Here is a 16939-nt window from a genome sequence, read left to right on the forward strand (position 1 = left end):
AACAAAATCAAAGCCATGCTCACAAAACTTCAGGGGAATCATAACTATGGAGGACTTTCAACTATCATTTTATTTGATCTGGAAGATTAATGACATAGAGGATGTGACCAGATGAAAAACAGGGGGGAAAAAAAAAAAGTTAAAATCACACAAGATGATCACAACTCCCTCTTCACACATAAATTGCCAGGCACACCGCATGCATAACCTGCTGCTTTGATCACAGGAATTTAAAGCACAAAGGTACTGTGGCAGGAGACTCTCTCCAGGTGCTTTTCACCGCCATCCACTCACCCCTGGGATCCCAGGCCAGCTAGGGCAGGAAATCCCCGCTCGGCGGGCAGAGGGGGATCAGAGGCACGGAATTACAGTGCAGCCTGTCTCCGGCGCTGCGCTTCGCACTGGAAGCGCGTCAGGACACACTCCTCGTCTGCGTAAGGAGGAGGAACCACCGCAGCCATCCCTCCAAGCCCCAACAGGGAGGGACGACAGGCCACACAGAGAGAAACGGGTACAGTCCTGCAGCACAAAGGAGAAAGCCAGCTTCCAGGAGCTGGACCACGGGGGCGGAGGAGCGTCCGGCATGGCTGAGCGCCCAGCTCTGCCGGGAAGAGAGGAGCCAACGCTTATCTGGAGGCAGAGGGACTCCAGGACACCTGCAGCTTAGCATGCTTCCTCCTCTCCTCTCGTTACTGAGGGCACCAGGATCGACCCTGCATTGCAACGCGCCACTGAGCCCATTTAAATCCACTGCCAGTCTCCCCCCTTGCCTCCCAGCGCACAAGCACCGCGCCCCAGCCCCCACGTTGGTTTGTAACCACCATGTGACCGGCATTAGCCATAATTCATACCATAAACTACCTTTCACATGCTGTGGCCTAGCGCCCTTATCTCGCTTCCCCCTCCCCGAAGTCTCGCCTCGCCACCGCTGTTCGGAAACCCCAGTGTACGGCAGGAACCTCAGGACTCAGCAGTTACAACCTCCACCACAAACCAAAGCACTGGCACTCCAGTCAGGGCCTCCCTTATAAATTTTCCAATCAAAAGTCGTTAAAAAACAAAAAAACCTCAGTTTAACCCCTCAAAGACAAGTCACATAAAGAGCCGGCAGCGTACGATACTGCTTCGCTTCACACACTTCCTTCCCAACGTCCAGGGACGCTGCCAACATCTCTTTCAGACAGAGGCAGCCGTTTACCATGTGGCACCCAACCTGGGCGTCAGGAAACGGCTGTGTTCTCTGCCACGCTGAGATACTTTGGATAATGCCCCGTTGCCCTTTTTTCCTCCGACCCTTGCCTCTACAGGTTCAACGGCAGTACCAAGCCCATCAGGGCCTTGTTTGAGTTCCGACATGCTACATCAAGAAAGACCAAATTATTACTCACGGCGATGCTGTGCTTCCTCAGCGGTCAAACCCAGCTAACAGTGGTCCTGGGACATTATCACAGCAGGTTTTACAAGGGGCTTTTTCACCAAGTACTATTTGAACAGGGTAGGGTTCAAATGTTAGGTATGCTACGTATTCAGCAGGCCACCCATCCAGGGCTGGAGTTACAGAGTTGACGTACAGAAAGCAACTGGGGAGGAAGGTGAGCTGTCTAGTACAAATACATCAATCAAAAAAAACCCCAAACACCTTATACTAGAGACTTCTTGAGGAGAGCGAGCCCCAAGCGCAAGAAGCCAACATCTTTCGCCATAGTTGGCTCAGTGGGGCTCGGTCGAGTCGCACATGAGAAACCTCCCAAGGATCCTCCGGACATGGCAGAGAGCAATGGCCTGACACCAACCAACACGATGGTCGGTAGCAGCCCCACACCAAAAGGTGGGGCAATACCCCCGTGTCCTCAGAAAATTCCTATCATATTTCACATCTCGGCATTAACTTCAGATTTCTTTTCCATGCTTTCTGTTCCCTTCCACAATTCACCAAGCACACAGCGCTGCTATAGGCTTTGTAGGTCTGCCAAATACAACACCAGAAGTAGGCAAATTTCACCAGCAAATGACCATCTTTATACTCATTTACAACATTTTGCAAACCTTTGGCAAAAGGATAAATGCTCTGTGTATGTATCAGGCTCTATGCACAGCTCGGGCTCAGAGCAGGGAATAGCACCAACACATCTCTGAACATAAATGATTGATAACATGGCCGAGTGGAAAACTCTACAGAAGTTTCACTCTTTCAGCAAGCACTGCAGAAAAATCACTAGCAACGTCCCCTTCAGCAATACCTTTTTCCAGCAGTGCAACGAACAGCAAACCTGCTGCCAGTGCTGACGGTTTGCAGCTGACAAGCTTTTGCCACAAACCAAGCCTCCAACTCGACTGATACCTCTCAGTCCAGTGGGATTTACGAACACTTGGGACAAATCCTCAGCTCCTTGCAACCTCTTTACACAGCACATCAAATCACCCTTTGGGAAGATTCGTGAACAATGTTTATTCAGCAATTGTTATAAAAACCTCTACCGACTCTCTATCTAGCAGGCATTCTGTTTCCACCAGCATTCAGGAAGCTGAGAGTCTTGCCAGCACTTCACAATCCCTATTTTAAATAAATCAAATTTTCAAAACGCTTCTTCACCCTGCGCTCCTCACCTTCTCTTTGATGCCAAATTGACCCACAGAACAACATAAAGATAAGCTCAGAGTCAGGGATACCAAAACACAAATTAGAACAGCACAGCACAGGTTTGGGGACACTGCAGAAAAATGTTGTATCCTCTGGGCAACGCCAGCACTCCCAGCAACCCAGCCCTGAGCCGCGAGGACTGGAGCTGCACCAGGACCCTGCCCACATTCTCAGCCAAGGAGGCCTTGCTCCAGCCATATCTTGTAGTTGTATGGCACGTACAGAGGAAAATAAAACCAATAGGACTTAACTTCAAACCCTGGGAACTACTTAATTCACTAGATATTAGTTTCTTTCCCCCACCCCACCATTTTCCCTCCCACCTGCCAGGCCACCTCATTACTGTCACTCTGCATCAGTTCTTGCTACAGTAGTTTTCTTGGACCTTTGCCCCTTCAGTCAGCTTGAAACCTCTTCCCTATTGTACATCAGAGTCAATGGGAAATTAATGCAAGTCTTTGCTGGGGGAAGGGAAGGGCAGAGGGAACGACACTTTCTGCTGCTGTCAATACTTCTTTTCCTTCACCCTTCTTGCCACGTACACTTGACCAACATACTAAGAAGCCTTGGCCACATTTAACTGTGCTCACTGAGGTCTCTGGAACTATTCCTCCTGTGTAGTATTGCCTAAGTCTTAGCAGGGTAGGGTCCTTCTTTATAACACAAAGTTCCCGAAGTACAATCTTAATTTAAGCTTACTCAGTCACAACAATACAGCCAGCTGCAGATGTCCCAGCACGAGGAATGACTGAGCAGGGGAGATGAACTTCCTAACATTCTTCAGATTTTCTCTGCGCTCAAAAAATAAAGGAAATATTTTCAACAGGAGAGCAGCAAAATGCCACAGTTTAGCAGTAACTTATTAATACCGCATGCTCATCCGACTACAGAGATTCACATTAACTTTCAAATTACTCAGCAAACCACAATTTCTACAGCAATAATATCTTAGAAACCTAAGCCACGTTGAACACTACTCACATAGTTTACAGAATTATTCCAGTGACTAAGGCAAATAGAATGTGTGATTGCAGGGCTAGAGACTAAATTAAGCCTAGACAATGATTTTTTTTTTTTTTTTTTTTTTTTAAAGTCTGATGCTACACTGACCTTGCAATCACTTTTTTGAGGAAACAGCAGACGATTATTTTCTTGTGAGTGAGATCCTCTGGTGGAGGGGGGAAAATGAGGGAGATGAAACTGGCTATGTCTGAAAAAGTAGTGATGGGACTGACCATATACAAAGTACTGTCAAATACACAAAGTAATCTTTTAATCTTTTTCTGCTACAGACTCCACAGTTCAACAAAGCATTTCATAATATGTTTTTAGTCCATCCTGATTCAGCAAAGCACTTACCCACATGCTTATGCCAACTTAAGTATATGCTTAAGTGCTTTCGCACAATAGGGACGGAGAAGATTCAGGCCCTGCAGATGAACCATTTTCTGAAACAAGCCATTTTTTCCTAAGATGACTGGCTCTATTTACAGCTTCTCCTCCCTTTATAGCATGACCCAAAATGTGTTTAAAGAGAACACTAAAATACAATTGAAAAGTCAAATAACTATTAGGAACAGCAGAGACATCTATGTATGGCTTAATGAAATAGAGGAGTTGCTCTTTTTCCTTCTCAACATAACGTATACCTTGATTTACACACACCACATTACCCTGTTTCAATAGCTCTCCTCTAAAAGTAAGTTACAAGTTCCCTTAATGCTTTGGATTTCACAACATTTATGAGACTATCACCAGAGTCAACAGGCTAAAAAAAGAATCCATTAGCATTAACTGGCCTGTCACTGGCAGTGACAAATAAATGAATTTGATGGTTTTAGATCAGTCATTAGTAGACCTACCCCCAGGCTGATAAAGGCTCAGCACTTTGCAGACGAGATGTACTCAATCTGGAAGCAGAGAGGAATGCACAAGGGTGCTAGCTTGCTGCTCTTCTTCCATTTCCCTGACCTCCCTCATTTCGGACCCTTTTCTGGCATACCCAAGCAGCAAGGTCTCGGTGCAGAAAAGTTACCTGGTAAACGCCATTATAAATAATCCAACAATACAGAAAAGCAGGGGGAATGTAGAATCCCCTTTAAAAAAAAAAAAATCCCAAGTTAGATGATGTTCAATTTTAATTTTTAGTTAGCAGTAAGTCAAAGGGAAGGAAAGTATATTAGGGCTATTCTTAACATGAGAGACGTCCTTAGGCAACAATAATGGAAATACATACATCTTACACAAGTACAAGGCAGTCTGTGGGGATTAAGGACAATGTGAGCAATCTACCTGAGTGGTTGAGGAGAAGAAATAAAAGTTTACATCTCAAAAACCAATAAAATTACAAAAGTCCAGCTCAGCTCTTCCTTCTGACAAAACTCACTGCGTTCCACAGAACGCCTTGCACAGCCACTTTTTACCCTGGCTGCCAGCATCCAAGAACAGAGATCATGCTCTGCCTCAAACAGATCGCAGAGAGCAAGAATCTGAGCCCAAGAATAATGGGTTTCAAAACCCTGATCCTCTACTACCTGAGAAGACCTGGGTTGATTAGCTGGGACTCAGACTCACCAACTTTTCCATCTGACCATCCAATGCCAGAGGGAGACAAATTCTAGGAGCATTTTACCCTGGACGACAGATCTACATCAAGGTTGGTGAACAAGATACCTGAACACTGGCCATCAACCACAAAAAGAAACCCCTCCTATTGTCTGGTAAGGACTGCATATTACTCTATATGTAGAAGATACAACAATATTATTAAGGTACACATCTATGCCCAATGCTAAGAGCAGGAAATACTTCCTCTCTTACTCCACCCAGACCTGCAGGGGAATTTTAAAAAAGAAAAAGAAAAAAGAAAAAACATAGGGAAAATGCCTGACCTTGCTGCTCTTTACAGCCTGGCGGGGAAGGAAGGGTGGCAGGAAAGGAAGAATCCCGAGTTCTGCTAGTGTGTTCAGTTCACATTCTTTTGAAAAAGACTTCAAAGTCTACCCAATACTTAAAATAAGATGGGAAGCAGTGGGACTAACCTGGAGGAGTTTACAGGCAGAAGCAGGGGAGGAAACAAACAACAGAACTCTTGATTTTCAAGGTCCATCATTTGCTTTGGAATAAAATCTCTGCTACTCTGGCTCACGCTTATCAGGCAGCCAAGGGACACAGACACCCCACCCACAGTTAACTTAATTGGAATCAGACATCTGGTTAGCTTTAAAAAAAAAAAAAATCCCAGGTTAGCCTGGGTGTTATTCCAAAAGCGCATGCCCTCCATTTGCCACTCTGGAACAGCCAGCTTCACGTGGGTTTAAGCAGGGGTGACTCAAATGAAAGGAGAGTTGTTGACACTCTGTTTTTTACCAAAGGAGGAGGAACAGATGTGCACAACTGCACCTCTTACAGTCCATGTGCCTGGCCAGGCAGGAAACCAGCTAGTCCACAGACAAGGCACGCAGTTTGCAGATACACTGACTGACAGGAGCACAGAGATGGCAGAACCAGTTATCGGTCCTGCACCATCCTCTGTTAGAATAAAACACGTCTAATGAAAGCACCAGTATTCAGCATCACCATCTGACTATCAAACAAAAGGCTTCCCTCACCAAATGAAGACCTTCTGCTATTTTGTGACCGAATGGTCACAGAATATTGTACCCAGCCCACGTAGATTAGATCCCAAATTAAAATATGCAATCTTGACAACAACCCCCTCTACTCTGGGTCATCAGCAGACAGGACACCGGACATCCAACACCCAGCGCACAGCCCACGCCAGCGAGCTCCAGGAGCAGCTCCAGGAGCTAGCGGCAGTAGTTGGCTTGCCCTTTTTATTTAACAGCTGCTGAAGAGGATGCATAGAGACTATAGTCAGCGGGTCACATACACAATGCTAATGAACGCTGCTGAATGCTACTACAAGTAGTCCCAGCTTGTTGACTTGCCGGAACAATTCCCAACCATATGCATTACGCCCCTGTAGTAAGTGCCGGGAAAAACAGGCACCTCGGTCCCATCCTGGAGGAACCTGAGCACAAAATACAACTCAGTGGGTAGCCTCACTAACTGTAAACTTTGACTGAAGTATTATCTGCCTCTGTTTCATACACGGCTTTGCACAACAAAGCATCCAAATTTCTACAGCAGTAAGTCACACAAAGACATTTTCATGGCCAAGGAGCTTCTTTATGGACTGAGGCTGCTGTCCTTTTGCTCTTCAGGATTGTTTTGTTTTTTAAATAAATCCCCAAGGTGGGAGGGTGAGGGTGGAAATTGCTTACATTTGAAAATATCTAATGAACATGCTAAATTTGATAAGGCTTCTCCAACCTAATATAGCAGGTAATGTCAGAACTGACAGGCTATGTATATTAAAAAGCCAAATTATTGTAGTCTTCAGTATTCAAAAGGGGGTATAAAACTACTACGCCCCCCCATCACTGCTGCTTTTTAAGGATTTTCAAGTTAGCAGAGTTATAAATGATCAACTGTTACAGAGCGCCTTCCAGCACTTGGAAGCAAGACAGATTTTTATCAAGGAACAGCAGCCGCGAGAAAGCATACGTATATTCTTTTCATCTCGCTGTTTGCCATATACCAGACCCTCCACAAGTTAAACCCCTGCAGCAAATTTCCTAAAACAATGGCTTCAAGTTGTCCTGGACTTCACAAGGAGAGCAGGATTACACATCATGCTGTAATCCACTGGAGGCAGTCACCAAGGATTTTCCGCGAGGGTCATTCTAAAAAAACCAGGGAAGAAAGCTCTGCTGTTACAACCTGCCACTTCTGGCTCAGTAACCAATTTGCATCACCAGAGAGGTGTCAAATCATGGAGATGCAGTTAAAAAAGCCCAAAAGAAAGCATTTTACTGGCCTATGGTTTGAAAGGGGAAGACTAGCCAATTAAAGTGAATCAGAAGGGGGGAAGGAATGAGCACAAATTGTCATGCATGCACAAACAGGTGAGCGCGATCCCACAGACCCCAGCTAGCATGTGATCTGGCAAGGGAGGCGAATGCAGCCGGAGAACCAGTGCAGCCGCTGCCCACTGAAGAGTTAATCGTGCCGAGGCAGGTCAAAAGGGCTCCCGAAGGAAGGGGATGGATGGAGGGAAGCGCTGCCAGAAGGTCTGCCTGCACAAGAAGGGGGAACGCGCCCGCAGCCTTGCTTCCACCTCAGCACCCAGTCGCCGTCAGGGTGGAAGGCCACGAAGACCACTGAAAAAAAGCCCAATCTGCATTTTGCTAAATGCACCAGGAAGGAAGACTACTCGGGAAACAAAAAACCTCCCCTCCAACCTAGAGAGAGACAGAGACATTTCATTAAATGCCATTAATCTCCACAGACCCAAGCATTAGCTAGTTAATTAGACTAAAGTACAGTCACATTTTAACGCTGAGCATTCGGTATTCAACTGGGATAAATGAACAACTAAAGTCCAAAACCTTAATTCAGTATGTAATTATAAAACAGAAAACAAAACATTCAGATTATGAAATGCAGTCCAGAATAATACGTCATAATTGATGTAAAAATCTGTTCTTTATTGCATCTGATTTTCTCCGATTTCCTGATAAGGCTCCTTTCAACCTTAAGTTTTTTTTTCAAGTGCCCTGTAGAAATCCCAACACTTTAGAAAGGACAAGTGTGTAAAAAGCAGAAACAGACACTGCTGACCTCTCCAGAGAGAGCGAGTTCCTGCTAAGAGTGGAATCCAGCGTACGTTCCAGGATTTGCCCCACACTTGAAAGGTATCTGTTACCAAAAACAAAAACAAAACCCACAACCAAAACACTACGTGGAGAACAACAAAATCCCCTTTGTAAAAATGACCTGTTTTTGCATTCTTTAACACAAAAATTTAACTCGCTAATATCCTCGGCATAAGACATGCCCTGGTTTTTTTAATTGTTATAGAAGAAATCACATGGGACAGCTTAACAGCTCTGTTGTAAGCGTTATAAACTTTTGCCAGTTATCTGTTTCTACAGTGTTGTTTGTAATTGAAGACAGTTTAAAATGTAAATAAGCCTTTAAAAAGTATTGGGAAGGGAGAATGGAACATCAGTCACAGTGTAAGATCATCTTCATACTTTAATTATGAAACCCTTCAAAATTCTGGTAACTTCAAATTGTATCTTAAAGACAGCATTAATCCAACAACATAATCCAGAAGCCCCAAGCCCTGCAAACTATAAACTCTTTGCTTAGTGCAGAAGCAAGCCAGGCACACCATTATTAACTAATTAGTTATTAGATATGTCCTATGAAGAAAAGAACCTCTTAAATATTTGACTACATTAGTTCAGTTTAAAATTCTGCAAGTATGCGGGCGGGTTTTGTTCTCTTTTTTTTTTTTTCTTTTAAAGAAATCACTAGCACCTCTCCTGCTATATGCCTAGGGTCTTTAAATTACATATAATTTTTCCTAGATGCATGTTTTGTACAATATTTAACATTACGGTTCCACACGCTATTAAACTGCTTGCTTTCACGAGGAGCTACACGCAATAAAATTGTTTGGTTGAACTTGTTCAGGTAGTCTCCTGCCACCAACTTTAAACCGCTTTTCCTTATTGAATTGCATCCACAACTTTGCAGCCTTGTCTTTCCATCCTTTTTTAACAGAATGCTGAAGTAACCCAAGATGATTAAGAGTGTATACAAGTGGCACACACCAGCTAAATTAAGTTCTTCCAATAGATTCTCAAAAACAAATTAAAAAAAAAGTCAATTACAAGTTTTCTTTCAGCCTCTGGCTTTCAAAATTCAAATACAACTGACTGCACATTTAGATTTGAAACTGATCTGTTGTTTTCGTTAGGCACAGCCTAAAGAGCAACAACCACTTCTATTCCATCAGCAACTCCTCCAGAAGAAATGGCACCCAGCGATATTCCAGAGCAAGCATGCAGACAGAAGTTCCTCTGCACATGGCTACAGCGTCTTTGTCCCAACGTAGAAGCCAGCCACACTACAGCAAGAGTGCCCTGGAAGAAGAAGGTCACTGCTCCAGCCAGCCTCATCGGCTAAGAGACTTAAAGCTCATTGTTTCACTGTTCTTGCAAAAGAATACCCTGTGGCCTGAAGAGTTCAGAGCTTCATCAGAAACTTGCTATCCAGTGCTTATTAGTCTCCAAACACATCTCTGAAGTTATACAAAAGAACATTTGCAAACAATGAAGGCAGAGATATATTCCCATCCATGACAACCACAGAACTGAAAGCTCATCTCAAAACAAGCCCGAAGTCTGCACTTAATCCAAATGCTCTTCATAAACACCATGCAAAACACATTGCGTAAAATAGCGTAACAAACGCAAGTAATGCAGCAACAATCTCCCGCCAGCACTAGAGAGGTCTCTGCTTTTCAGCCAGCCACAACTGACCGGGACTCTGCAAGGAGACAGTTAAACTGGAGACACGTAATATCGCACAAAGCAGCTCTCCTGTAGTTTCACAGCCATACGCTGATACCCTTAAGACGCCATGCACTCTGGCTTTAAAAGCTTTCATTGCCAATTCCCTGTTTGAAACCTGAACTGCCTGGCAACAATGATTCTCTGTGTGCCTAAAATCCTATTATCGATCCTCCTACTTACCTTAGGCTGTGCTCGTCGGGGAAATGCAACTTTAGGGTCAATCTGAGGAAAAAGAAAGGGGAAATCAACAAGATAGCTTTTGTTGTCAATTTACATACTTTTTTTTTTTTTAATCACTGAATTATTAATCCCTCATTTCTCAGGCTTATAATTCAGCACATCAGGTCATCTAGAACTACTCTGGAACTGATGGATCACAGTCTTGTTTGTATGGGGTTTTCTTGGCAGGGGAAGGGAGACGGGAAGAAAGGAAGAAAACATCTCTTCTGTACACCTCCTACATCATCTTCTGGGCGACCACCTCTGCTGGGGCTCAGGGAGCTCTGTGTTAGTCTCTGGGTGCTGCCTCTACAACCAAAACTGCACGTTAAACGTTATCTGTATACTCTGGAGGTTGCACAGAAAGATGGCCAGCATTCCTGATCAAGATCTTAACCTGTTGTTTTTGACACCTGCACCTTCCTTCAGTTGGGTTTTGGGTTACTTTGTTTTTCTTTTCGTTTTCTGCTTTGTTTTGTCAACTGACTAGCAGCACAACACAAAAAAGAAATGCAAAACACAAAGTCAAATTATTTACATTTTAATTATTGAAACTAAAACATTAGAAGGACTACAAGATTATCCTTCATAACAATATGCCAAATTGATCTGGTTTGCTTACCCTCAAAGAACGTATGTGAGCAACGAAAGACTACAAAGGGGCATTTATGGAAAGGGGGGGAAGAGGGGAGAGCAAGACACAAACGCAACATACAGGCATTTTAAACCCGAAGAAACTAAGTTCTTAAAAAAAGATTTTCCATGAAGGAGTTACCTATAGTATCCCTGCATGAAGCACGCCACCACAGAGACAAAAAGGAAGGGGGAAAAAAAAAAAAAACCACACCTTTGTTTTACCCCATGCTCCCTTGTTTTAAGATGCAGCATTGACTCTCATCACACTGCATAAATTAGAAAGCGTGTCCACTCTGCAATTCCAAAATGCTAATTCTGCAATTTTAAATACAACTTCCACATGGGTCATCTTTAAAAAGCCACTCTACCATTCAAAAAACACTTAAAAACAAAAGGACACCACTGCAGATGCATGGCTGGATGTAAACAAAAATCACACCTTTTAAACAACTGCCCGTCTTAAATTGTCATCTTTAAAAATGATTGCAATAAAATGTCTACGTGCTGCCGATTTCACCTCTGCTTTTTAGCAGCATCTGCATGCAGACATGTTCTAAATAAAGAGTCTGGAAAAGGATTTTTTAAAGGACTAAATCCCACCTTAACTGTGCAACTTGTCACTGCTTTCAGTGTCATCTTTGACTATATAACAAACTGATGAAACTAATCCTCATCGTGTTAAGGTATATTGAGAAGTAGAGGCTTTCTTTAATAGTTTGGGGTTGTTTTTTGTTGGGTTTTTTCCCCCTCAAGCTAACCCGGATTAGGAAAAGGAGATGTTTCCACTCGGTATTGTTATTCCTGTGGTGATAAATAGTCCTGTCACTGATAAAAAAAAAAAACAACACGGGCCTCTCCTAAAAAGCAGTTTTACTCAATTAATTTGTCAAAATTGGAAAGAGCACAAACATTTGATGTGCGACTGATAAACAGATTTGTCCACATTGGATACAAATCTACTATCTTTTTTAGGACATACCTGAGAAATGAGCGATTACATGCCACTTTATTGTTCAAAAAGCATAAAAAGTAAAATTCTTTATCTAGAAAGCTAACCTTTTCATAGAGATTAACATTATCTACGAATATATTCAGCACTGACTAGGCATTTGTCTACTGGGGAAATACAACAGGTACGGATTTTCCACAGCGATACCCAAAGGTGGAGGCAAATATGCACATTTCTATATTTGCTTCAAAAGTGAAAAGTCTTCTCAATAAACACCACCAGTCCCACCAGAAGGACATCACTGCAAAGTCCCACTGGTAAAAAGTTGGAAGAGCCATTAAACTCTAAAGCAACGCATTCATTTTTGAAGGTCAGTTCAAAGAGCATGGAGTTCCTTGCACCACAGCAACAGCCCTTCTTAAATAACCTAATTTTCCTTCACAAAACCTTTTGGATAAACACGATCAGCGTTTGAAGATGAACACTAGCAACCAACATGGCAAATCCATACCTTTTGCATATCCCTGTCAACTATTTAAACAACAACAACAAAAAAAAATATCTACCAAAAAAAAATTAGTTAGTTAGGTACAATTCTACTTACTGTATCTACAAGTCCTCTAGGAAATGACTATAATACTATTTCTGATATGAATGGCCATTACCTAAACAAAGCTTTTAACGTAACTGTAAACAAGAGCGACGTTTCCATGCCAATACCCAACCGATCTGCCTCCTGTGCTGAACGTTGAAACAGAGTCAAATGCTATGTTATACTAAAGAACAGTTACTACAATACGTCTACAAATAAACGGCTGAAAGGGAACCTGGCTAGTTTTGTGTTTTACTTTTAAGCTGCCTTACTGATTCTAAGGTCGATTTCTTGTTTAGATTGATTCCATCATTATCACACAATCAAAACTGAGGCAAATTTGTCCTGGTCAAGCTTTTCACCCCTCCCCCAGAGAAGAGCAAATTAATACATTGCAGGGCCTAGACTGTGATACAGGAAAAAAGCTGGGGGAGGACCTAATTATAGTCAGAAATATGACAGGGTGTCCTCCCATGATTTATTTTTTTTTTAAACCCTCATTCAAGATACTGTTTGCCTTTGTTCTCCTTATCTAAATTTATCTTTAAAAACACATAGAGAATATAGCTGTACATGAAAAGTCTGGTGAGTTTAATCTCAGGAACACAGTTGAATCAGTTATCTTACCATATCTGATTAAACCTAAAATCAAATTATTAAGGCATGTGAAAGCACGGGCTACGTGTTCAGACAAGCCCAGCAGAATTTGTAGGTCGAATTAAAACGCTAGATTCCACCTGCTTCTACCAGAGCTATGGGCTTTTTGTTTTCATATAAAATACATTTTTTTTAAAAAATCATACACTCATGTTTGCTCCCTGCTTCTTTTATTCTTCATTTAACTATAATCTCATACACACAGGCACACACAAGATGTTCCAGTACCGAGACAGAATTCCTCCTAACACCACGCTCATGTGAAAATAAAACCTTTAAGACCCAGAATACATACTATAAAAGACAGTTACAGCAACGAACACGTTCGATACGTTCAGCAGAGGCTCTCTGCCAGACAGTTAAACCAACACGATCCTTCCCTTCCCAAAACACGACCCCCTTCAGAGCGATCGGTACCAAAGCAATAATGACCTCTACCAGTGTCCTTCCCCCTCCCCTTCCAGCTTTGCTGAGGCTTAAAATCGCAACAAAGTAAGGGGCACAAAAACTTCATCTTTTTGCATGGCCTTGATGGCAGGAAGAAAAAACAGGGCCTAAAGCTACACAGGCTTGATACCTTTTGTTTGACCCAGTACTGAAAACGCCGTATCAGGTCAAGAGGTAAACTTACATATGGGGCTTTAAAAAAAAAAAAAAAAAAAAAAAAGGCAAATGTAACATTTATTAAAAAAAAAAATAGACCAGCTGAATGCCATGAGCATTTTCATGAGCATGTTATCCACTGGAGACTGAGAGTAGCAAAAAGCTCTGGAGAAACAACAACAAATTAGGACTCGTGCTTCTCTACCACATCTACTCTCGAGCTCTCGTATAGCTTTCCATAAATTAATGCGTATGTTTCATAAGGGCCCTGACATCACAGGTGAAGGGGATCTCTCCAAAAAATGACTTTGGGAAATGACACTAAAAGCAGCTTTTACGATTTGACAGTAAGTCACTCCCACCTTGAAACGCGCGCAGCGATAAATAAATAATCAATCAAAAGAAGCAGAAAGTTCCCTGCAGAAAGCATTCTGCAGCGGAACACCAAAAAAAGTTGGATTTTACTCTACAATTTTTTCAATGTCACCGCTCGATAAAATACAAGGCTGGGGGAGGAGCCATCGGTCGGTATGGGGAAATTCGGATTTAAAAAAAGGAAAGTTACCGCTTTTCGTAAGTTAAAGGCAGACTCTAGGGAAAAAAAAAAAAGGAAAAAAAACAACCATGCAAAGTCCCGGTTCAATGACAGCTTGACACCGCCCCGCAAAAACCGAGCCGAAGTCGCAGCCGCGGCCGAGCGCGGGGCGAGGGCACGGTCCCTGGAACGTCGCCTGTCACCGCCGCGCTGCCACAGCGGACGAAGGGCAGCCGGGCAGCCCCACGCAGGACCTACCGTCTTGGAGTCCAGTTCGTGGTGGGGCTGAGCCAGGACTTTGTCTACACTCGCCGGATCCGCGAACGTAACGAACCCGAAGCCTCTGCGAGAGACAAAGAGCGAGGGGATGGGGAGAAGGGAGGGGGGGGAATGATGAGAACTAGAGACAAGGAGAGAAGTCATAAAAATAAATCGCTGTTTCCTCCCCTTCCCCAAAGCCTCCGGTTCTGAGGGAGGGCGGGCAGCCCCGACCCGGCCGCCCCTGCACCTCTCCGCCTCCACCGGCCGCTTTGTTTCCTCCTCCCGGTTGGAGGGATGCGGCGCAGAGAAACCTCCCGAAGAGCCCCACCGGCCACGCGTGGGATGGGGTGGGATGCGATGGGATGGGGTGGGATGGGGGGGGGTCCACCCGCCCCGGCGGCAACTCGCGAAGTTTGTCAACCCGACTCGGGTGGGCGGCGGTTTTACCTGGAGCGCTTGGTGGTGGGGTCCCGCATGACCATACACTCTCTAATTTCTCCGAATTTGCTAAAATAGTCTCTAAGGCTGTCTGCGGAGAGAGAGAAAAGCAGAGAGGCAGAGGAGGGAAGGGGGGGGGGGGGGTGCGGGCAGGCCCCGGCGCGGCGGGACGCGGCCCACGCGGGGCGGGACGCGTGGGGGGGGTGGGAGCCGCGGCGGGGAGGGGTGGGGGGGGCGGCGGTCCGTACCTGGTGAGGTTTGCCAGCTGAGGCCGCCGATGAACATCTTGCTGGAGGGAGAGAAGAGAGCGGAGTTGAACGCCGGTGCGGGATCGGCCATTTTGACGGGGCACCTCACGGCGGCGCGGAGGGGCGCGGAGCGGGGCGGCGAGGAGCGGGGCGGCGAGGAGCGGCCGGTCGGCCGCTCCTCGCCGCCCCGCTCCTCGCCGCCCCGCCGCCCGCCGACTTACCCGGGGTCGTGCTGCGCCTCGCCGGGGCTCCCCGAGGTAGCCTGGCTCCCGTCCGCCTCCATGGCCGCGCGGAGCCCGCAGCGATCCGCGCCGCGCCGAGCGAGAGCCCCTGAGAGGACCCCCCCAGCCCGCCCAACCCGCCCCCCCCCCCGGCCCGGCTCCTCCGGCTCCGGCTCGGTTCGCTCCGGTTGCTTTTCCCCTTCCCTTCCCTTCCCCCCTCCTCCTCCTCCTCCTCCTCCTCCCTCCGCTACCGGAGGATCTCACTGGAGAGGCGCTGGGGAAGCAGCCAGATCCGTCACACGTGGGATCGGCTTAGCTCAGCGCCGCGCCGCGCCGTCCCTCCCTCCCCCCGCCGCCATCCTCTCCTCCCTCCATCCCGCGCCGCCCCCCTCCCTCCCTCCCTCCCTCCCGCCCCCGCGCCACGGGGCGGGGCCCGCCGCCGTCGCGTGGCCCTGCCGTGACGTCACCGCCGCGCGCGCGCCACGGCAGCACCGCCCCCCCCCCCGGCCCCGGGGGCGAGCAGCGCCGAGCACGGCAACCGGTATCGGCTCGGCTGATAGCGGCTCCCCCGCTGCAGGCCTGCGTTGGGCGCCCACGCGTGTCCGTGGGCAAAGCAACGCCCCCCGCCCGCCCCGAGGTGCGTGGGGGTGTCTCTTGGCGGCACGGGACGTGGGCTTTCCCGCCGTCACCCCCGCGCTGCTTCCCGCTGGGCACAGCCAAGCTGGGGCCGAATAAACAGTTCCCGGGGCTGTTGGGAAGGGGAGGCGGGCGGGCGGCGGCGGGGACAGCCCGTGGCTGGGGACAGGGAGCAACTCGGGCATGGCTGCGAGGTGTCACCCATCCCGGCACCCGGCCTGGGCACCGCCACCCGCTCTGCCCTTCGCCTGGGCGCTGCGCGCAGCCCGGGCCCTGCAGACGCTCCTGGGTTTCACCTACAGCTTTCTGGGGCTGCTCAAAGAGAGCGGCTGGTGCCCGCTGCCCCCGCGGCCCAGGGCTCCTGCATCCCGGTGCCCCCACCTCCCAGGGCTCCTGCATCCCGGTGCCCCCACGTCCAGGGCTCCTGCATCCCGGTGCCCCCACATCTCAGGACTCCTGCATCCCAGTGCCCCTACGTCCCACGACTCCTGCATCCCGGTGCCACCACGTCCTGGTACCCCTACGTCCCAGGGCTCCTGCATCCCAGGGCTCCTGCATCCTGGGGCTCCTGCATCCCAGTGCCCCCGCGTCCCGGAGCTCCTGCATCCCTGTGCCCCTGTGTCCTGGGACTCCCGCATCCCAGGGCTCGTGTGTCCTGGTGCTCCCACATCCCAGGGCTCCTGCATCCCGGGGCTCCGGCAGCACCGCTGCAGCCTCCGGCCCCAGAAGGGCACTGCCCAGCGCAAGTGACAGCGTTTACCCTCAGCGCCTACATTTTACACTCGGTGTTTGAATAGCGCTTTGCAGCGTCAGACAGAAGTGGCGATGGGGCTGCCAAGTATTGTCGTAATTATATAAGGTGAAAGCAATCAG

The 16939-nt window shown here is 46.9% G+C and overlaps 1 protein-coding gene across 4 annotated transcripts in view; it reads right to left on the bottom strand.

Annotated features, from left to right (window-relative positions):
- The window catches only part of MSI2 (musashi RNA binding protein 2), a 259854-nt gene extending 244319 nt beyond the window's left edge, over positions 1–15535 (bottom strand). For all 4 annotated transcript variants that reach the window (XM_082328703.1, XM_082328702.1, XM_082328701.1 and 1 more), the window contains exons 1-5: positions 15431–15535; positions 15210–15250; positions 14971–15052; positions 14521–14605; positions 10252–10293 (exon numbers count right to left, since the gene is read on the bottom strand). In XM_082328703.1, the coding sequence (XP_082184829.1) occupies positions 10252–10293; positions 14521–14605; positions 14971–15052; positions 15210–15250; positions 15431–15492 (312 nt within the window). In that variant the 5' untranslated portion in view covers positions 15493–15535. The remainder of the gene's footprint in view (positions 1–10251; positions 10294–14520; positions 14606–14970; positions 15053–15209; positions 15251–15430) is intronic.
- Between the last annotated feature and the right edge of the window lie 1404 nt (positions 15536–16939).

This window comes from Platalea leucorodia (assembly GCF_965183815.1).
Source record: "Platalea leucorodia genome assembly, chromosome: 16".
In the NCBI taxonomy this organism is placed as follows: Eukaryota; Metazoa; Chordata; class Aves; order Pelecaniformes; family Threskiornithidae; genus Platalea; species Platalea leucorodia.